General features: G+C 42.0%; 1 protein-coding gene across 1 annotated transcript in view; it reads right to left on the bottom strand.

Moving 5' to 3' along the window:
• Positions 1-24338, bottom strand: part of LOC126456020 (dynein regulatory complex subunit 3-like) — a 172198-nt gene that overhangs the window by 93978 nt on the left and 53882 nt on the right. Inside the window, exons 3-4 of the mRNA XM_050091778.1 lie at positions 20011-20183; positions 18364-18573 (exon numbers count right to left, since the gene is read on the bottom strand). Coding sequence (XP_049947735.1) covers positions 18364-18573; positions 20011-20183 — 383 coding nt within the window. The remainder of the gene's footprint in view (positions 1-18363; positions 18574-20010; positions 20184-24338) is intronic.

The following is a 24338-nucleotide window of genomic DNA, read 5'->3' as shown; positions in this document are numbered from 1 at the left end:
GGAGTCAACATTGAAATCCCCACAAATGATAATTTGCTTCCCCCTGTCTGACAGATAGCACAACAAAGCATCCAAGTTTTCTAGAAATAGCTGGAAGTTCCCTGAGGGGGACCTATACACTGTTACAATTATGAAAGTGCCATCATTTAGTTTAAGTTCAGTGGCACATGCTTCCATATGTTGCTCTACACAAAATTTTTTAGTTTCTAAATTTTTTACACTGTGGAAGCTTTTGACATATATGGCAACTCCTCCTCTCATCATATTATCTCTACTTACATGTGCAGCTAATTTGTACTCATTGATGCTAACCTTTTTCATATCAGTGACAATGTGATGCTCAGACAGGCATAGTACATCTATTACATTCTCAGTTTCTATATCTTCTAAACAAAGCAGAAGCTCATCAATTTTATTCTTCAATCCCCCAATATTTTGATGAAATATACTAACATTATTTTTCACTTTACTTTTGTGAGTATCTTGAACTTTTTTAACATCTTTAGTACTTGCCTGGCTGAGTTTCCCACTGGACACTGATCTTACACTAAAAAAGAGTTTCCACCATGAGATGTAGTTCCTCCCCCCTTTAAGTTTCCTGCTGTCAGCTCAGCCAGTTTACCCTTCCCTTTCTTGTTGAGGTGTAGGCCATGTCTAGTATAGTCCCACCTACAGAGTGCATCAACAGGAACCACACCAAACTGAGTCAATAATATACGATAATGTCAATGATGCTATGCTATTTGATAAAAGAAACAATTGATAGCAAGAATAATAATGTAGAAAATAAAACAGAAAATTATGTTGGATTGATGGGTTTGCAGGCAGAGGTTAATGCGATAAATTTACTTTAAACTCTTTTTACATTATAAAGCCTCTGAAGACTGATAATCTGAAATTGGCTTTTAACTTAAAAACAGTACTATATTCAGATCGGCAGCTACTGGACTACTGCTAAAGCTGGCAATATCTGCCACCCATTTTAAGGTAGCAGGCAGCAGCAGTAGGAATACTGAGAGCTCTGAGAGGTCAAAACCTCTCTGACATCCCAGGAGGAGGATTGTCGGAGGAGAGAAAGGAGAGACTAGTAGTGCATTCTTGACGTTGTAACTGTGCAGAACTCCCCAGCAGATATTGCCCAAACACCAACAATGGACCTAATCACACAGCCTGTCCTGTCCTAATGACTATACCCATTTATGCCACACCGGTATCACATGGGTACAGGACACTCTACCAAAACTGCCACGCACACATCTCTTCATTCTTGACCTCACCATCCAAATGTACACTCTAGTGGATACAAAGTTAGACATAAGGTTACTCCCAGTCCGCAGCACGCTGATATTTCAACCAAGATCGACCTTATGCCTACACTCAGCTAACATACAGGTATACAGCACAACATCTAGCACCATCTGCCTGGCAACAAACATTACTTGTCAATGGGACTTCTATGTAACTAAAACCGCAGATGAAAGGAGCAAAGATCCATGATGGTGAAAAACTGCAAAAAATTACTAAATAACATAGAATTACATCTGAAAAAATCCGCAAAAATACACTCAAATACGTGGAAAAAATCATGAGAGGGAGGAAATGGATGAAAAAGGGGGAACTAGGTGAAACAGGAGGAAGCCAACAATGGCGAAAGCCAAGAACTCACTAAAATTGGAGTGAAGTCACAATGAGATCAAAGAAAAGATATAAATAATAAAAAAAGATATTACTGTGGGCAGCAGGTCTGAGGCTAGATAAGTGTGAAGAAGGGGGACGGCAGAAGTGACTGGATGGGGTGGAATTAATGGGCGCGAACTGGCATAGAACAGAAAAAGATGGGGGATTTGGAGGAGGGGGGGTCGTAGACAAGATACAACATCATGTGGCACAGGATAGGTGCAGGAAATAACATGCAAAGATATGGGAGAATGACACATGAGATAGGATAATTACGGTCTGTGAAGGCTTTACTGAGACCCTCAGTATATTTCGAGAGGGACAGCTTGTCACTGCAGATGCAATGACCATGGGTGGCTACGCTGCATGGAAGGAACTTCTTGGTATGAAACGGGTGGAAGCTGTTGAAGTAGAGGTATTGCTGGTGGTTAGCAGGTTTGATAAGGACAGTGGTACTGATTTAGCCACCTTTGAGGTGGAGGTCAACGTCTAGGAAGGTGGCTTGTTGGGTTGAGTAGGACCAGGTGAAGCAAATGGGGAAGAAGTTGTTGAGGTTCTGGAGGAATGTGGATAGAGTGTTCTCACCCTCAATCCAGAATGCAAAGGTGTCATCAATGAATTTGAACTAGGTGAGGGGTTTAGGATTCTGGGTATTTTGGAAGGATTCCTCTAAAAGACCCATGAATAGGTTGGCATAGGATGGTGCAATGCGAGTGCCCATTGCTGTACACCAGATCTGTTTGTAGGTAATGCCTTGAAAGGAGAAGTAATTGTGGGTGAGGATAGTTGGTCAAGGCAACTAGGTAGGAGCACAGGAAGTGGTAGGGGTGAGTAGAGAGATGGGCTCCGGGGAGAGGTTCTGGGCTGGGCATAAGGATTTGAGGAGTGACTGGAGAATCTGCTGGAATGGGGTCACTGTGGCAAGGTTTGTAGGTGGATGTATCTGACAGATTCTGGAGTCCTTCTGCCAAGTAATCCTTGTGGTTCAAAACATCAGTGGTGGAGCCTTTGTCTGAAGGTAGGATTATGAGGTCAGGATCAGCTTTTAGATCATCAACTGTGGTCCTTTCTGCTGATTTAAGGTTAGTTTGTATGTTGAGGGATTTTGGTAATGATGGTGAAACAACGTTTGAGGTTAATAAATTCTGGAAAGTTAACAGGCGGTGATCTGAGGGCAGTGGGGTTGGATCACTCTTTCTCCATTCTATCCCAGTTCGTACCCACTAATTCCACCTCATCCAGTCACATCCACCGCCTCCTTCTTCACACTTATCCACACTCAGAACTGCTACCCACAGTAATATAAATACATATTTTTTATTATTTATATCTTTTGTTTGATCTCATTGTGACTTCACGCCAATTTTAGTGAGTTTTAGTCTTTCACTGTTGTCGGCCTGCAAACCCCATTCCAGAAATCCAGCAGGATCTCCAGTCACTCCTCAAATCCCTAGGCCCATGCCAGAATCTCTCCTCAGAGTCCATCTCTCTGCTCACCCCTACCACTACCCACTCTGCTACCTTCTACAAGCTTTCTGAAGTCCATAAACCCAACCATCCAGGATGCCCTATCGTGGCCATTTACTGTGCCTGCACTGAGAGAATCCCTGCTCTCACAGATCAAAACCTTCCCGGGACCTACCCTCCTATATAAAAGATACCAACCATTTTCTCCACCGACTCTCCACAGTTCCTGTCCCTTAATCACACGATGCCCTGTTCATCATTATTGATGCCACCTCCCTTTACGCTAACATTCCTAATACCCATGACCTTACCACTATTGAACACTATCTTTCCAAACCCCCGATGGATTCCAAACTAACAACCTCGTTCCTAGTCACTATGACCAACTATAACCTCACCCAAAATTACTTCTTTGAAAGCATTACCTATAAACACATTCGGGTTATGGTTATGGGCATCAGCATGACACCACCCTATGCCAACTATTCATGAGCCATCTAGAGGAATCCTTCCTAAATACCCAGAATCCTAAACCACTCACTTGTTCAGTTTCACTGATATGAAATGAAATGTCGTGTGGCTAGGGCCTCCCGTTGGATAGACCGGTCACCTGGTGCAAGTCTTTTGAGTTGACACCACTTTGGCAACTTGCACATCTATGGGGATGAGATGATGATGATGAAGACAACACAACACCCAGTCCCTGAGCAGAGAAAATCTCTGACCCAGCTGGGAATTGAACACGGGCCCCTTAGCATGGCATTCCGTTGCACTGATCACCCAGCTACCAAGGTGGACGGTTTGATTGAAGACACATTTGTGGTCCCTCTCGAAATATGTCGAGGGTCTGAAGCCTTCACAGACCGTAATTATCCTCCCAACCTTGTACAAAAACCAATCTCCCATATCTTCCCAGTGTCCCACCATCAACCGAAGTCTCACTGTTTGGCTACAGAGGAGCATTCCCCTTGTAATTCAATACCACCCAGGACTGGAGCAACTGAATTACATTCTCCACCAGGGTTTTGACTACCCATAATCATGCCTTGAAAGGAGGAATATCCTGCCCACTATCCTTACCGCCCCTCCCACAATGGTATCCTGATGTCCACCAAAACTACAAAATATAGTTGTCCATCCCTACACAACCCCTGCTCCCAACCCCCTCACCTCATGGCTCATGGCTCACATCCCTGTAACAGACCTAGATGCAAGACCTGTTCCATACATTCTCTCACCACCACCTTCTCGAGTCTGGTCACAAAACATCACCTGTCCCATTAAAGGCAGGGCTACGTGTGAAACCAGTCATGTGATCTACAAGCTAAGTGACAACCACTGTGATACATTCTATATGGGCATGACAGCTGACAAGCTGTCTGTCCACATGAATGGCCACCAACAAACTGTGGCCAAGAAATAAGTGGATCGCCCTGTTGCTGAGCATACTGCCAAACACAACATCCTTCATTTCAATGACTGTTTCACTGCTTGTGCCAGATGGATCCTACCCACTAACCCCAACTATTCAGAATTGTACACATGGAAATTCTCCCTGCAATATATCCTACATTCCCATAACCCTCCTGGCCCAAACCTTTCTTAGTCATTGTCCTCACTCATCCAGCCCATTCCTGTTCCTATTCCAGGACTACACCGCCTTCATTCCACCAATGCACGCAGTCTTTTTACTTCTCTCCTTTTCCACTAAATGCAACCCCCTCCCCCCCCACCCTCTCTCCACCTTATCCCTGCATGCTCCCTAGCAGGGCTTCACTGTCTCGCCGCACCCCTACCCTATTGCCCCTACACCTCCCCACCCCAGCCTCCTCCTTACTCCCACCCAGCTGCCACTCCCATCAAGCACTGCTGTTGCTGTAGTGATCTTTGTAAATTAAAAATCATTTGTACTTATTCAGCCACTTACTTGCATGTCCATGATCACCAACTGAAGGGTATCTGTTAAGAAGTCAGACGAATGTGTGGTTCCTGAAGAGAGGCAGCAGCCTTTTCAGTAGTTGTAGGGGCAACAGTCTGAATGACTGATCCAGCTTTGTAACTTCAATGAAAACGGCCCTGCTGTGCTGGTACTGCTAACAGCTGAAAGCAAGGGGAAACCAGAGCCATAATTTTTCCAAAGGCATGCAGCTCTACTGTATGGTTAAATGATGATGGCATCCTCTTGGGTAATATATTCCAGAGGTAAAGTAGTCCCCCCCATTCGGATCTCCAGACAGTGACAACCCAGGAGAACATCATTATCAGGAGAAAGAAAAATCAGCGCTCGCCTCAACCAGTGTCATGTGTTACAAACAGTGCTGATAATGACAGTCGCGCACACGTTGCGACCGTGCCCACCTCTTGTACAGCTACCGCGTGTGTTGATAAACATTCCCCCTCTCTTACTCACTGGCCACATGTCTCAGCGGCCATTGTGGCCCCACGTGCAACGCCAGCGCTGCTCTCGCCTGCGCCAGTTGTCCAGTGCAAGGTTAACAGTGGACAGTCGCCGCCTTTTCCCCTTCACTCAGCTCTGTGTGCACAACCACCCCCTCCACACAAGCACACGCTGCGCTCCCGTAAGAGATATGTGACTTTCATGCTACCTTACCCCACTCGCGCTAACAGCTACGCCTCGTCATGCCCTACTCGTCCGAAGACTTGGCGCCAGGACATTAACCAGTCTCATGTGCAGTTTTTTCCGTCACCGATGGAATGACACACATGGTAGTTACCACTGCCGGCCCTCCCATTAGGCATAAGGTCCGATGCCTCAACGCTATCATGTTGCATGTGGCCTGGCAGCAGATTAATGAACTTTTGGCGGCAGATGTTCTGCAACCTTCAGGCAGCAACTGGTCTTCTCCAATCCACCTTGTCCCCAAACACGACGGATATTTTTGAATGTGCAGTGATTACAGATGCTTAAATGCTCATACCATCATGGACAATTACCCAGTGCTGAACATCAATGACTTCACTCATATGCTATCAGGCACCATAATTTTCAGTGTTATTGACTGTAAACACGCCTACCACCAGATTCTTGAGGTGCAGGAAGGCATTCCTAAGAAGGCTATTATCATGCCGCTCGGTTTATTCCAATACCACTTCATGCCATTCGGCCTAAGGAACGTGGCACAAACGTGGTAATGTTTCATTGACTCTATCTTACGACAGTTCAAGTTTTGATATGCTTATCTCAGTGACGTTCTTGTTTTCAGCAGCTCAGCGGAGGAACATGAAAATCATCTGTCTATGGTCCTCCAGACCTGGAACTCCAATGGCGTCGAGGGCTACAAAGACAAGTTTCAGTTGCGCCTGGCGTCAATCTCCTTCCTAGGTTACACCGTCTCCGCTGACGGAATACAGCCTCCCAAATCTCGTGTGCAGGCTATCACATCTCTGCCACCCCCGGCTACTTACAAAGAGCTATGCCATTTCCTTGGCACCATCAATTACTATCGTTGCCATCTGCCTTCCGCCGCTGCTGTTCAGGCACCCCTGACGGACGCGCTATCAGGCAAACAATCTTTGGTATCAAACTCGTCTCTTGGACTGCTCCAATGCTAGAGGCCTTCAAGGCTCTGAAGACTTCTTTAGCTCATGCTGTGACACTTGCCCACCCCGACCCCTCGGCTGAGTCGTTCATCAGTACGGACACTAGTGACATCGCGGTAGGGATAGTGTTGCAACAACGCAATGGCAACACGGTTTCCCTCCTCCATTTCTTCACCAAGAAACTATCTATGGCTCAGAGAAAATATTCTGCATTCAATAGAGAGTTCCTTGGTGTTTATAAGGCAATCAAACATTTCTGCCCCGATGTCGAGGGACATTCATTTCTCGTCCTCACCAATCACAAACCACTGGCAGAAGCATTCTGCAACCCACCTGAGGAGCCACCCCTTGATGTTACCGCCACTTTGACCTTGTTTCTCAATTCACAACGGACGTCCGTTACATCAAGGGTGCAGATAACGTTGCTGCAGATTTCTTCTCATGGCTCAGTGCTGATTCCCACATCGTTGATCATTCCGATCTGGCCTCCCTCCAAGCTTCTGACGAAGATTCTCAGGCTCTCCTCAGGTGTGGTGTGATTCTTTGACCAGCACCCTACACACTAAGCTCCCACCCGGTCTGTACCAATAGGTTTTCAACGCCCTGCATAACCTAGCCCACCCGGGCGTTTGAGCCACCACACGTCTTGTGTCAGAACGTTTTGTTTGGAAGAATATCAAACAGGACTGTCAAACCTGGGCATGCAGCTGCATCACTTGCCAGTGCAACAAGATCAGCCACCACAGCTCCCTGCCTGTGGGCAAGTTCTACATTCCCGCAGCACGATTCCGTCACGTTCATATTGATCTAATCGCGCCTCTTCCTCTTTCGGAGGGCCATAGATATATCTTATCAACTATCAACCATTTGTCTTGCTGTCCCTCTCCCTAACATTACTGCTGAGATGGTAGCCAAGGCTTTCATTGGCTCGTGGATCGCTCGGTTTGGGTGCCCGACCACTATCACCATCAATCAGGGTTGACAGTTTGAATCATCCCTTTTCACCATCCTCTGCAATATCTGTGGTATTAAAAAATACACACTACCGCCTATCACCCACAAAGCAATGAGTTGGTGGAGAGATGGCACCGCACCCTCAAGACAGCCCTCTGAGCCACTGACAGCTTTAATAATGGGTAATGAAGGTCATTTTTATCTCTAGTGTTGTACCTTACATACATAATTGTTTTTCACAAATTGTGATGAATTATTTATGATGAATTTCCTTAGCAAAAATATGCATTGTGATGGTGTAAATAAGATTCTTAGCTCTTTGAAGAGGTACTTACATGATGTCCTTGGGTGAACACCACATATTATGCTTACTGCTCAATTTTGTGCAATCAGTACTTTCTAAGTGATGAGTTACCTCAGAAAATTATTCCATAGGATATTATTGAGTGGAAATCTGCAAAAATATGCCAGGAGGTTGATATGTTTGTTACCAAGATTAGCAATTATATGAAGAGCAAAAGAAGCTGAATTTAATTGTTTGAGCAGCTCGGTAATATGCTTTCTCCATTTCAAGTTTACATCAATATGTATGCCTAAAAATTTTGAGCATTATATCCTATGTATTGACTCCTGCTCATGTGCTATTTCAACTGCTGGTATGACTCTAATTGTTGTACAGAACTCAATGTATGGTGCTTTTTTTCAGAATTTAGGGAGAGTCCATTTTCAGAGAAACTTCCTAGCAGATTAAAACTGTGTGCCAGACCAAGACTCGAACTCGGAACCTTTGCCTTTCACGGGCAAGTGCTCTACCATCTGAGCTACCCATGCAAGACTCACGCCCCATCCTCACAGCTTTACTTCCGCCAGTACCTCGTCTCATCTCATTCTGGCACTTAATAATTCTTTGGAAAACATTATTTACTGTTACTTTCTCTCCAATGGAATTTATTATAACATTAGTATAATTTGCAGGAAGTACCAACTTTACTTGTTGTTAAGTGGGTCATGCACATGCATAAGGAATAGGAGTTGATCCAAAATTGAACCCTTTGTGACTCCCTTTGTGATTTTTACCCTAGCCACTAAATTTTATACCTTTCTGACGCTGTCTAAATTATTCAGCACAACCTTTGCATTCTGTTTGTCACGCATGATTCGGACCAGCTGTGTGTAAGGACTAAGACTAAATATGGACAACAACTTAGGCTCGAATACACATATTGACTTCCTGTTAAATAAACTAAGCAGTTTTGCATTTGCAATGAAAATACTAGCAAATTGCACTGACTTGAGTACAACAAAAATTGCTTCTCATAGTTACTCCAAATCTGTTATTAGATATGGTATTATTTCCTGGGGGAGTTCAGGTAGTGTGAAAACTGAAACCGTGAAAGAAAATTGTCCAATATACATGTACTGCACAGCACACAGAGTCTTGTGTCACCTATTATTTTGGAAACTACATATCCTAACACTGTTCCCTCCATATACATTTATGAAATTATAATCTTCCTACACAGCAGACCAAAATTAGTTTGGGGAGGATCATTTTAACCACACATATAATACGAGATTTAAAAATAACTTTATGCTACCCAAACACCACTTGAAATGATATGCATAGACTCCACAGTATACTGGGATGACAATATAACAAGTTAATGGGCAAAAACATGTGTAATATGAAGCCAGAAATTTTAAAACACTACAGCAGATTCTGTGGGAGAAATACTACTATTCAATAGAAGAATTCATAGAGGATGAAATGATAATTTGAAAAAGGGGTAGTTAAGTGTTAGATTTTGCTGTATGTATATATAACAAAATTTTATTGTTATTATGCTGTTTGCTAACACCAGCTATTCTATGCTTATGGTGACATTTTACCACAATGTTGACATGTCTCCTGTTCCTGAATCAAATGATTTATATTATGTACATTATGAGACAAACAAACTGCAATTCAAAATGTATAAACAGCGAGAATTACAACTGAAAGATTTGAATAAGGCCTCATCTGCACTAAAACGTATCATACATCAAGATGATCATGACACTCATCAGCAACTTGCCCAACAACAATCACAAGATGAAGGGCAAGGCATCCAGCAACAATATTCCCATTAACCGCAACAGAAAGACCACCACATCAGAGGTGGGAGGCAGCGCTTCTGAGAACTTCTGCGAACACATCGCAAGTTTTCCCAATGGGTACAAGGTTCACATCTTCTAGCAGTGTCATTGCCACTGCTGGCGGTGCCCCAGCCACCTAACCCCCAATTGCAGCCCACTCTATTGCAATGGCAGCAAACATTACAGAAGGGCCAGTGGTGCTCTCCATCACATTAATGGCCAAGACAGCTGCTACTAGAGACGCTAGAGACGGTGGCCTTAGATGTCACTTCTAACCACCAGCAACAAGAACATGAGGTCAGTGGTGTGAACACTGATCATTCAAGGCTGTGTGTGTGTGTGTGTGTGTGTGTTTTTTTTTTCTCTATTCTGATGAAGGCCTGTTTGGCTGGAAGCTTTGTTTGACAGTCTTTTTGTTGTACCTATCTGCAACTCATCATCTCCGCTGTATGGTGAGTAGCCACTTTCCTTTTCATAATATTGTTGCCTTAATTTATGACGTACAAGATCAAATTTGCTTAGCTTAAATTTATAGTTGTCACTGTGTTACCACTCCCATGAATGAATGAGCCTACAAATTATCTTGTTAGCAACAATGAACCAGATGCTGTAAAGATACCTGTTCCTCATCAGGATCTTGTTTTTATCATATTTCCTTCTAGTTACTATTATATGCTTCTGCATTCTGGTGTCGTTTTTTTCATGTACTTAACCACTTAACCATATTCCTATCTCAATGGTGTGCTTCACTTATAACAGCTACTTTTGTGGGCGCTCCCCCTCCCCATTTTTCAGTAGTTCTCTGTACTCAGCCATAACTGTTTAATGACTGATCCAAAAATGGTTGATAACAGGAAAGACTCCCTTGCAACCAAAAATATTGGCTTCTACAGCTACATATATATACCACAAGCAACCATATGGTGCATGGTGGAGGGTACCTTGAACCACTACTAGTCATTTCCTTTCTGTTTCTCACAAATAGATCAAGTGGAAAATGACTGTTCATATGCCTCCATACGAGCCCTAATCTCTCTAATATCTTCATAGTCCTTATGTGCAATGGATGTTGGAGGCTGTAGAAGTGTTCTGCAGTCAGCTTCAAATGGCAGTTCCGTAAATTTTCTAAACAGTGTTCTCAAATAGAACATTGCCTTCCCTCCAGTGATTCTCATTTGAGTTCCTGAGGCATCTATGTAATACTTGTATGTCATTCAAAACTACCAGTGACAAATCTAGCAGCTCACCTTTGGACTGCTTTGATCTCTTCCTTTAATCTGACCTGGTGTGGATCCCAAACTCTTGGACACACTCAATAATAAATTGTACTAGTGTCCTGTAATCAGTCTTCTCTAGAGATGAACCACACTTTCCTTCCAAACAAATCCAAGCTCCACCATTCGCCTTTCCTACCACAAGCCTCACATGCTCATTCCATTTCATATCACTTTGCTGCATTATGCCTAGATATTTAATCAGCATGACTGTACCAAGCAACATACTACTAATGAAGTACTAAAAAATCATGGGTTTATTTTTCCTATTCATCTGCATTAACTTACATTTTTGTAGATTTAGAGCTAGCTGCCATTCATCACACCAATTAGAAGTTTTGTCTAAGTCATCTTGTATCAACTTTGACACCTTCCCTTTCACCACAGCATCATCAGCAAACAGCTGCAGACTGATGCCCACATATTGCAACCTCAGGTTTCCACAGTTAGATAATTATATGATTTATTACCAGAGACATGGTACCTAGCATGTGAAAGTGAAGTCAGGTTTCAGGTTTGAATGTGATAATGTTTGTTTTCCAAAACTAATACTTTTTCAAGGAACTGAAGTGGTAACTATGTTTTTTCTTTTTTTTTTTTTTTGGGGTGGGGGGTGGGGGGGGGGTCGGGGGGGGGGGTGAAAAAGCCCATAATTTGTGTTCTTAACTTCTGTAAGAAACACTGGTAAATGCACATTAAAGCATTTTATGCCAAATGCAAAAAAAACCTCTATTTTTCAACAATCTTGTGAAAAACTTATGTGCTAACTGTATCTATCTGTTTTTAGCATTGGTTAATTAGTTAACTAATAATTCTCTTATGCCATATCAAATGTTGGTTGGCTGATTCCAGGGAGGGGACCAAACAAAGAGCGAAGCCATCAGTCCCATCGGAGTATGGAAGGTTGGGCAAGGAAGTTAGCAATGTCCTTTTAAAGGAACCATCCAGCATTTGCCTGAAGCAATTTAGGGAAATAATGGAAAATCTAAATCAGGATGGTCGGTGTGGGTCTGAACCATTGTGCTCTCGAATGTGAGTCCAGAAAGCTACCACTGTATCTGCAAATGTCTGTTTGTTTTATGTTATAGTGTTTACAAAATTACTTAGTGCCCAATACACATAAGACACATTTCACGTTTAGAAAGTCAACTGTCTCTTTTTTTCCTACTTAGTAAAAACAGACTTGGGCAGTTCCATTATGTTTATGTCAAAGTTTTTCTCACATTTACATGCTTGTAATGAACTGCTTAATATACCTTCTTTTTTTTGTCAAGTATCTGAGAACTTGATACATTATAATTTAGAATCCAGTTCAAAGAGATTGAAACTGCAAATTGTATTTTTTCTACAATTTTGATGTATAGGGCAAAACATGTTAGGCCAAGAAGAGCAAAGATATAAAAGTGACCAAAGCTGTTTCACAATACAGAGGTGATGTTTTTTACACGTCAATTTTTTAGTCACCGAAAAGCACATACAACAAATAATTTACTTTATAAATGTTTTCAAGTGTTATCTAGAGAAAAACCATAAAAATAAAAATAACAGTAACAATGTTAATAATTCCAAATGTAATTACAATTTTGATTTAAATGGAGAATATGAAAAATTATGTTATTTGCAAAACAATTAAGTGGTCATTATTCATGTTAAATCCATCATTTGTGCATAAACTTTTTATAGTTTGATATGAATAAAACAATATTTTACTATTTGGCTATTAAAAATTAAAATTCACATGATTTCAGAAAAATGTCTGAATATTTTGTGATCTGGTTGTCTTAGTGTATTGGGTACTGAATTATTTAATTAGCAAGTACTCCAATTGGTCTGAAACTTAACAATTGAGACACCAAACCACAAACCAGTGAGTAGTATGATCCTGTTTCCATTCACTGATACCATAGGGGACAACAGTGGATACTGCTTCCTTTGCTCAGTATTTGCAACACCATCTGATTCCTGATTAGGTAATGTATAGTTCAGTCAGAAATGACAAAAATTGATACCCACTGTCCCTCATGATGAATATCAGATATGTATCACATTACATGTAGCACAGGTGTGGGTACTGGGACGCACTAGAGTACAGTCTTTATTTGCCTAACAAAAGACCCTTTGCGGTATGGAAGATGTCAGAACACAAGAATACACAGTAAATATTAACAAAATAAGAACAGACATGCTAACGTACCTTCCACACCTCGCAAATGAAATTGGCCTTGTGACTGTGGGAATGGTTAAAAATAAATAAATAAATAATATTAATAAAAGATTCTTAAGCAAATTTACATTTAAAAGTATATAAAATTTGTCACCAAGTATTAAATTTCAATACTCTTAGGTGTATACAATAGTTCTTAGGCCATTGTAGCCAGGCATCATCAAATAAAAAATAAAATAAAAAATAAAAAATTTACAGGACTTATTTACAATAATCACAATGCTGCACAAAATTTGTACATAATTCACACTGTAAGCATTATTCACATTATCTGATAAATTAACAACGTACATGTAACTGGTCTCATCGACAAATTCTTTAAACTCTTTTCAACTTTATTATTAGCTAATATATCTAAAAACAAAGATGATGGGACTTACCAAATGAAAGCACTGGCAGGTTGATAGACACACAAACAAACGCAAACATACACACAAAATTCTAGCTTTCGCAACCAACGGTTGCTTCGTCAGGAAGGAGGGAAGGAGAGGGAAAGACGAAAGGATGTGGGTTTTAAGGGAGAGGGTAAGGAGTCATTCCAATCCCGGGAGCGGAAAGACTTACCTTAGGGGGAAAAAAGGATGGGTATACACTTGCACACACACACACACACACACACACACACACACACACACACACACACACATATCCATCCACACATATACAGACACAAGCAGACATATTTAAAGACAAAGAGTTTGGGCAGAAATGTCAGTCGAGGCGGATCACCCTGTGGCTAAACATGCCTTGGTGCACGGCCAGCACATCTTGGCACAGTGTTACACCGTCCGGGTTATCTGGATACTTCCCACCAACACCAACCTATCCGAACTCCGGAGATGGGAACTTGCTCTTCAATATATCCTCTCTTCCCGTTACCCACCAGGCCTCAATCTCCGCTAATTTCAAGTTTCCGCTACTCATACCTCACCTGTCATTCAACATCATCTTTGCCTCTGCACTTCCGCCTCGACTGACATTTCTGCCCAAACTCTTTGTCTTTAAATATGTCTGCTTGTGTCTGTATATGTGTGGATGGATATGTGTGTGTGTGCGAGTGTATACCCATCCTTTTTTCCCCCTAAGGTAAGTCTTTCCGCTCCCGGGATTGGAATGACTCCTTACCCTCTCCCTTAAAACCCACATCTTTTCGTCTTTCCCTCTCCTTCCCTCCTTCCTGACGAAGCAACCGTTGGTTGCGAAAGCTAGAATTTTGTGTGTATGTTTGTGTTTGTGTGTCTATTGACCTGCCAGCACTTTCGTTTGGTAAGTCACATCATCTTTGTTTTTAGATATATTTTTCCCACGTGGAATGTTTCCCTCTATTATATTCTTATTATTAGTTAAACTTTTTATGGCTGTTGGTATGTTATTGAGAATGTGTGTCCCTCAATTGTGGACACCTTTCTAGACCAAAATAAGTGACTGTAAATCATCTTATTTCTAGTATTGATTCCACAAACTGAGCTGTTGGTTTGAAGAAAGAAAAGATATATTTTCAATGACAAATTTCATTAAGGAATGAACATATTGGGAAGCAGTAGTTAGTATCCCCAGTTCCTTAAACAGCCTTCTGCAGAACATTCTTGAGTTCACATCAAAAATAATTTGTATTGTACATTTTTGAGCTCAGAAAACTTTAGCTTGACTTGATGACTTACCCCAGAAAATAGTCCCGTATGACGTAATGGAATGAAAGTAAGCATAGTACACAAACTTTTTTATTTTTGTGTCATCTATGTCTGACAACATTTGCATAGCAAACATAGATTTGTTTAGGCACTTCACCACTTCTGTGGTATGCTCCTCCCAGTTAAATTTATTATCAAGCTGAAATCCCAAGACTTTAGCACTCTCAACTTCTTCAATCTGCTTGTCATCATATTTCAGGTATATACAACAAGAAACCTTTTACATGTTCTGAAATGCATACAGTATGTTTTTTCAAGGTTTAGTGACAGAGAATTGGCTGGAACAATTTATTAATGTTGATGAAAATTTCATTAGCTGACTTTTCTAAGGCTACACTGGATTTACAACTTATTGCAGTGTTTTCATCATTTGAATACAAAACAAACTTGGCTCTGGTAATGTTACTGATGAAAAGTAAGGTCCCTAAAATGCAACCTTGGGGCACAACACATTTGCTTGTTCCCAGTTGGGTGATGCCTGCTAGCTTAATACACGTTTTTTCTATTGACATCCTTTGTTTTCTCTCAGATAGCATTTGAACCATTTTGCAGCATTTCCTGTTATACCATAATATTCTAATTTACTTAAAAGGATGTTGTGATTTCCTAAAACAATCAATTTCTGACTTGATGACTACCCTTTTGAACTCAGATTTAGTAAATATTGTTGCATAACATGGTCTCAGAGGCTACTAATTAGTGGTTTTATAATTAATTTTGTTTGTTACAAATTTCTATAAAAATATTATCAATGGCCATCTTTGAGCTCTTAGCTACTCTAATTGGAAACCTAACAGTATGATTTAAGTTGAATGACAATGCTACTGACTGCAGTGAGTTCTTACTGTAGGCCAATAGAGTTTCAAAGTGATTTATGATAAGCTTAAAAGTATTGTTTTTAACCCATACACACATACTATTATGAATGATTTATTATAAAATTCTATTTCTGTTGCACATGCTTCCATATGCTCCTCTAGGCAAAATTTATGAATGTCTATGTTAATAAACTTATAGTAATTCCTGGTGAATGTGTCAACTCCTCCGTCCTCCATTTCTGTCCTACAAAAGTGAGAACCTAATCTAAATTCTGCAACACTTGACATGTCTATACCAATGGTCACATGATGTTCAGAGACGCAGATTATGTCAACTGGGTTGTATGACTCTAATTGATCAATACAGATAGGTGGTTCATTAATTTTACTTCTTGGCCGTTGAATGTTCTGATGCACTAAGGACAGTTGGCATTTCACAATGACTGAGATAAAACTCGGTGGAAATAAAATTTCTGCTCACTGACGAAAATATTTAACCAACAGCTGTGTTTGCTGATCCAATGAGCCAGCATTATGCTGTTTAGTTTCTTTCTCAAACTGAACAGTCGTTTTAATCCTGACCTTTCTTAGAACTTAACTTCTTTCTGTTCTACCTATCCTAAAATAGGTGCTGCTCCAACAACTGTAACCACTTGTATTTTACCAGTCATGGCAGTGCCTCCCCCCTCCCATTTAAATTCCTGCTATTAGCACAGCCAGCTTACCCTTCCCTTTCCTGTTGAAGTGTAGGTCAAGCCCAGTATAACTTCACCTGTTGAGAGAATCAACAAGAACCACACCAATATGTGACTCTGCACATGACCCAAGAGGCCGTTCCAACTCCAAATTAACTCTTCTGACACAAGAGTTTACATGAGGTCAGCCATGGTGTCTCAAAACAGACACAAACTCTACACTGGTATATTTCTATGTTAATGCAATCTTTACCAGATCAGCTCTATATTGTACCCACGATGTTTGTCAATACTGTTGCCCAGCCCACCCACAATAACACCCGTGTCTTCCATGGTGAAGTCTATACAGAGTGAACCTAAGCCCTCTGTCACCTGACCCAGACCAGCATTGGGTTTAAAAAAATTGGTGACCTGATAGTCTGATCCTAATTCATCCTGCAGAAGCTGGCCTACACCTCTGACATGAGAACTACCTAACAACAAAACTTTCTTTCATTTTGCTGATTTCCCTACATTTTTATTCAATTGTCTACTGAAAATTTGTTGTACCCTGTCTACAACTGCCTCTGCCTGAGGCTCATCAGTTTCTAACTGAAGGAATGGGTCAAAGTTATTTTTTAAATTCAACACAAAGCTGTCTAATGAAGTTCTGATCCTGTTACTTCTGTTACCTGTTTCCACTTCCCACCTCTCTTTCCACTTCTCCCTTCTTAACCTGTTTGCATTCGGAAGGACAACGGTTCAATCCCGTCTTCCGCCATCCTGATTTAGGTTTTCCGTGATTTCCCTAAATCGTTTCAGGCAAACGCCGGGATGGTTCCTTTGAAAGGGCATGGCCGATTTCCTTCCCAATCCTTCCCTAACCCGAGCTTGCGCTCCGTCTCTAATGACCTCGTTGTCGACGGGACGTTAAACACTAACCACCACCACCATCTTAACCTGTCCAAGACTTTCCTAGCCAGATTTAACTCAGCCTGAGGGGCAGCGATTTTCCCCTCCTGTGCCACTGTCTTCCTATCTCTACTTCATATCCTACAAGACCACTGATGAGTCTGATTCACTTTCCCAATTTCCATGCCTCTACAGTGATCCAAATGAAAAAATAAATAAATAAATAAATAACTGCATTCATCACACCAAATCTTAGAGCTAAAAATTCTACAGCAAATCAGGCACTTTTTATTCACAGTAAAACTAATACTTTAGTGAGAGTAAGTCAGTTAAATTACTGAAAAACAAGAAAACATGTGTATGAAAATTAGGCATACTTACAACTGTAAGTAAACAAAGCTATTATGTGCAAAGTTTCTAGGTTCAGCAAATTAAATTTATAATGTGTTTTGTAAATAACAATTAAAAAATGAAGGATATGCTATACTTAATTTGCTGGAAAGAAAAAAAGAACAATTAAATGGGGTTCTTTAAGTTTACTGTGTCAAAACGTAAACAAAAATACGACAGTAACCCTACTTCGTGATCTTTTCACATTTTCTGGAATAATACACGTAAGACAGTGAAACCTTTAATTGTAAGCTTGAAAAACACACTGATACATGTATTTAATTAGTTATCATTATTTAACTAAGTTTTATTTCAGTCTACATCACTCTTTTGTGAGAGAGCACAAAACTTCTGTCTCTTGCCTGGCTACCAACATGCTCAAAACAAACTTGTGTTGCCATCCCCCAGCATGGTTGCACATACTAGTTTACATAAAATGTAAATATGGTTGTAATGAAACACCAAGAAATGTAACTTTAAAGTAAAAGTCTTTGAGAGACTGCCACATATGTGTTGCTTACGACAGAACAATTTCAAAAATATATGAAATTGCAGGACTTTTCCCCTGAATGGGAGAAAGGATACTTGTTATAGAGTTCCATTGCTTCATCTCCTATTTTCAAGAGTGCCTTGCCCTCTTCATCACCTTCATACAATGAGTTGAAAAGCTGGTCACTGTCTAGTTGCTCAACAAATGCTGCAGAATATAGCTCTGATTTTTGCTCTTCTTCTCTCTGCTGCTCAATGTGAACCTGTGCCTCTGCCTCAGTCTTTTCAAGTGCTACAATTGTATCACTGAAACAGATACACAAGTACTGTTCCTGTGTGTGTGTGATAAAAGGGATGCTACATTTATAGACATGAATAATGAGCTGAAATTTAAAAAAAATGGATGACACACAATGGATATTAGTTATTTTAAATTCACAAATTTCATTAGCTGAAGACATTAATGATTCTACTTGACTTGGTGAACACTGTATATTATATAATTTTTACACAAGTAAGATAAACTTCACTGACAATTTAAAGTTTGACAGTTCTGGCAATAGAATTAACACATCAGCTGTGGCAAAGCCTGTGACAAAATCTAGCTAATTATTCTCTGAAGATTCTGTATCCTCTACCTGAATAATATGGCATGTCAAAATAATTTTTTGACATGCTATATTATACACAAGTATAAAGTAACTAAATCTTCAGAAGCAGAAGGAAATGTAAATAGAAAATGAAGGAACATGAATGGTGGTAGTCATAATATGCTTAAAAATGTCTATTCACCATTGTGACAATAATTAATTTAAAGAAAATTTTTTTGACAATATATGCACTGGTAATTGGTATGACACAGTTTTGTACTCTGACCTTCTACCTATCCTACAAAATAGTCCTCAAAGTCCACCAGGATGAATGGTCACCACCAAACTGTAGCCACGAGCAAAGTGGACAACTCTGTGGCACAACACGTTGTTGGTCATAGCACACTCATTTTCAATAGCTGCTTCACTACTCAAGCCATCTGGATCCTCCCCTCCACCATCAGTTTTTCTGAACTGCGCAGATGTGAGTTATTCTTGCAAGACATTCTCCACTCCCAAGATCATTGCACCCAACAACCTACAGTAATCTACTGTCCCTACATCCTCTACCCAACAGTTTCTGCCCCCTCTGTCCTATCGCCTCCTCCCAATTCAACTCCCCTCATCCTCACTGTGCACAGTTCTCTGTCTTTTTCCCTTTTCGGCTCCTCTCTTTTTCTGCTTCATGCCCCCCCTCCCCACACGTCCACAGCATCTCGATGATATGCCTGGCAGCCTTGCCCTGCTACCAGCTAGTCCCTGTACACTCCACCACACTGCACTGACTTCTCTCCCCCACCCATAACCTGCTATCTCTCCCCCTTCCCTGTCCCACTCTCGATTGCAGCTTCAATTCAGTGCAACACAGTTTCATTCAGGCTGAGCGACCAGACATAGCGATCGTGTATGCATGAGATGTGTTTGCCTGTCTGTTTTCCTTTCTGAAGAAGGCCAAAAGCTCAATATGTAACAGCCTTTTTGCTGTGCTTGTCTGCAACTCAACATGTCATCTTTATGGGAAATAGCTGTCTATCCTATTCATAACATTGTTAAATATAAAATATATATTAGGAGTAAAAGCTGCTCACTTACAGGTCATCACAAGTCAATATGTGATTGATATAGTGCTTTTTATTATGCAATCAAGCTATACCTGTATTTCTCCCGTGCTAATTCCTTATCACGGGGGTGAATATAACGGTAATGATAGTACACCAGTTTTGGTAGACAAGCATAAACAAATTCAGCAAAGCCATCTATGTCTGCACATGGATTCCCATCCATATTAAGTGTGCGCAACAGGGAGAAGCGTCTCAAATATACAATCTGGAAAAATGTGACACTCTTTTTAATTTTACGTCATAAATTCATAAAATATTACTTTTTTTCCAATCATTAAGGCAGTGGAAACACTAATAAAGTTTTTCTACTTATACAGATAACAGGAAAGACACCTAAAATACCTGAAATGACACACACACAAACAGGAAAGCGCTGGTAGATAGACACAATAAAAAACACACAAACACACACACAAATTTCAAGCTTTCACAACCCAAGGTTGCTTCATCAGGAAAGAGGGAAGGAGAGGGAAAGACGATAGGGTGTGGGTTTTAAGGGAGAGGGTAAGGAGTCATTCCAATCCTGGGATCGGAAAGACTTACCTTAGGGGGAAAAAAGGACAGGTATACACTGGCACACACACACACACATATCCATCCACACATATACAGACACAGGCAGACATATGTAAAGGCAAAGAGGCTGGGCAGAGATGTCAGTCGAAGCGGAAGTACAGAGGCAAAGATGTTGTTGAATGACAAGTGATGTACGAGGGGCGGCAACTTGAAATTAGCGGAGGTTGAGGCATGGTGGGTAACAGAAAGAGAGAATATATTGAAGGGCAAGTTACCATCTCTGGATTTGTGATAGGTTGGCGTCAGTGGGAGGTATCCAGATAACCCAGACGGTGTAACACTGTGCCAAGATGTGCTGGCCGTGCACCAAGGCATGTTTAGTCACAGGGTGATCCTCATTACCAACAAACACTGTCTGCCTGTGTCCGTTCATGCAAATGGACAGTTTGTTGCTGGTCATTCCCACATAGAAGGCTTCACAGTGTAGGCAGGTCAGCTGGTAAATCAGGTGGGTGCTTTCACACATGGCTCTGCCTATGATCGTGCACACCTTCTGGGTTACAGGACTGGAGTAGGTGGTGGTGGGAGGGTGCATGGGACAGGTTTTACACTGGGGGCAGTTACAGGGGTAGTAGCTGGAGTGTAGGGAAGGTGGTTTAGGGATTTCATAGGGATGAACCAAGAGATTACGAAGATTAGGTGGACGGCGGAAAGACACTCTTGGTGGAGTGGGGAGGATTTCATGAAGGATGGATCTCATTTCAGGGCAGGATTTGAGGAAGTCGTATCCCTGCTGGAGAGCCACATTCAGAGTCTGATCCAGTCCCGGAAAGTTTCCTGTCACAAGTGGGGCACTTTTGGGGTTCTTCTGTAGGAGGTTCTGGGTTTGAGGGGATGAGGAAATGGCTCTGGTTATTTGCTTCTGTACCAGGTCGGGAGGGTAGTTGCAGGATGCGAAAGCTGTTTTCAGGTTATTGGTGTAATGGTTCAGGGATTCCGGACTGGAGCAGATTTGTTTGCCACGAAAACCTAAGCTGCAGGGAAGGGACCGTTTGATACGGAATGGGTGGCAGCTTTCATAATGGAGGTACTGTTGCTTGTTGGTGGGTTTCATGTGGACGGATGTGTGAAGCTGGCCATTGGACAGGTGGAGGTCAACGTCGAGGAAAGTGGCATGGAATTTGGAGTAGGACCAGGTGAATCTGATGGAACCAAAGGAGTTGAGGTTGGAGAGGAAATTCTGGAGTTGTTCTTCACTGTGAGTCCAGATCATGAAGATGTCACCAATAAATCTGTACCAAACTTCGGGTTGGCAGGCCTGGGTAACCAAGAAGGTTTCCTCTAAGTGACCCATAAATAGGTTGGCGTACAAGGGTGCCATCCTGGTACCCATGGCTGTTCCCTTTAATTGTTGGTATGTCTGGCCTTCAAAAGTGAAGAAGTTGTGAGTTAGGATGGAGGTAATGAGGAAAGAGGTTTTAGGTAGGGTTGCAGTTGATTGACGTGAATGGAAGTGCTCCATCGAAGCAAGGTCCTGGACATGCAGGATATTTGTGTATATGAAAGTGGCATCAACTGTTACAAGGATGGTGTCCGAGGGTAACAGATTGGGTAAGGATTCCAGGAGTTTGAGAAAGTGGTTGGTGTCTTTGATGAAGGATGGGAGACTGCATGTAATGGGTTGAAAGTGTTGATCTACGTAGGCAGAGATACGTTCTGTGGGGGCTTCGTAACCAGCTACATTGGGGCAGCCAGGATGTTTGGGTTTGTGAATTTTAGAAAGTAGGTAGAAGGTAGGGGTGTGGGGTGTTGGTGGGATCAGGAGGTTGATGGTGTCAGGTGAAAGGTTTTTTTAGGGGGCCTAAGGTTCTGAGGATCCCTTGAAGCTCCACCTGAACATCAGGAATGGGATTACCCTGGCAAACTTTGTATGTGGTGTTGTCTGAAAGCTGACGCAGTCCCTCAGCCACATACTACCAACGATCAAGTACCACGGTCGTGGAACCCTTGTCCGCCAGAAGAATGACAATGGATCGGTCAGCTTTCAGATCACGGATAGCCTGGGCTTCAGCAGTGGTGATGTTGGGAGTAGGATTAAGGTTTTTCAAGAAGAATTGAGAGGCAAGGCTGGAAGTGAGAAATTCCTGGAAGGTTTGGAGAGGGTGATTTTGAGGAAGAGGAGGTGAGTCCCGCTGTGATGGAGGACGGAACTGTTCCAGTCAGGGTTCAATTTGGATAGTGTCTTGAGGAGTTGGATCATTAGGTGTAGGATTATGATTATTTTTCCTCATGGCAAAGTGATATTTCCAACAGAGACTACGAGTGTAGGACAGTAAATCTTTGACGAGGGCTGTTTGGTTGAATCTGGGAGTAGGGCTGAAGGTGAGGCCTTTAGATAGGACAGAGGTTTCGGATTGGGAGAGAGGTTTGGAGTAAAGGTTAACTACTGAATTGGGGTGTTGTGGTTCCAGAATGTGTTGACTAGAATTTTGAGGTTTTGGGGGGAGTGGAGCTGAAAGTGGGAGATTGAGTAGGTGGGAGAGACTGGGTCTGTGTGCAATGAGAGGAGGATGAGGTTTGTTGAAAGGTTGTGGAGGGTGAGTGAGTTGCCTTTCCGGAGGTGGGAAACCAGGAGATTGGATAGGTTTATGAGGTGGAGGGTGGCATGCTGTTCTAATTTGTGGTTGGCCTCTAGGAGGATGCTCTGAACAGCCAGTGTAGATGTGGGAGAGGAAAGATTGAGGACTATGATTAGGGGTAAGAGTTGACGGGTGTGTTCATTGGCTGAGTTGATGTGTAGGTGAAGGATTAGGTGGGTGAGGGCTATGGATTGTTCGGTTTGGAACTGGTATAGGGACTGATGGAAAGAAGGGTTACTGCCCCCCGGTGAAAACGTGTCCCATGCACCCTCCCACCACCACCTACTCCAGTCCTGTAACCCGGAAGGTGTACACGATCAAAGGCAGAGCCATGTGTGAAAGCACCCACCTGATTTACCAACTAACCTGTCTACACTGTGAAGCCTTGTATGTGGGAATGACCAGCAACAAACTGTCCATTCGCATGAACGGACACAGGCAGACAGTGTTTGTTGGGAATGAGGATCACCCTGTGGCTAAACATTCCTTGGTGCATGGTCAGCACATCTTGGCAGAGTGTTACACCATCCGGGTTATCTGGATACCTCCCACCGATAACAACCTGTCAGAACTCCGAAGATGGGAACTTGCCCTTCAATATATTCTCTCTTCCCATTACACACCAGGCCTCAACCTCCGCTAATTTCAAGTTGCCGCCCCTCGTACATCACTTGTCATTCAACAACATCTTTGCCTCTGTACTTCCGCTTCGACTGACATCTCTGCCCAGCCTCTTTGCCTTTACATATGTCTGCCTGTGTCAGTATATGTGCGGATGGATATGTGTGTGTGTGTGTGTGTGTGTGTGTGTGTGTGTGTGTGTGTGTGTGTGCGTGTGCGCACCAGTGTATACCTGTCCTTTTTTCCCCTTAAGGTAAGTCTTTCGGATCCAGAGATTGGAATGACTCCTTACCCTCCCCCTTAAAACCCACATCCTTTCGTCTTTCCCTCTCCTTCCCTCTTTCCTGAAGAATGCAACCTTGGGTTGCGAAAGCTTGAAATTTGTGTCAAAGCATCTTTGTTATATATTCCACGTGGGAAAAATATATCTAAAAACAAAGATTATGTGACTTACCGAACGTAAGGGCTGGCAGGTCGATAGACACACAAACAAACACAAACATACACACAAAATTCTAGCTTTCGCAACAAACGGTTGCTTCGTCAGGAAAGAGGGAAGGAGAGGGAAAGACGAAAGGAAGTGG

Source organism: Schistocerca serialis, chromosome 1, assembly GCF_023864345.2.
Source record: "Schistocerca serialis cubense isolate TAMUIC-IGC-003099 chromosome 1, iqSchSeri2.2, whole genome shotgun sequence".
Taxonomy (NCBI): domain Eukaryota; kingdom Metazoa; phylum Arthropoda; class Insecta; order Orthoptera; family Acrididae; genus Schistocerca; species Schistocerca serialis.
Note: the sequence above shows the minus strand (reverse complement) of the source record. Positions and strands in the feature narration are given on the sequence as shown.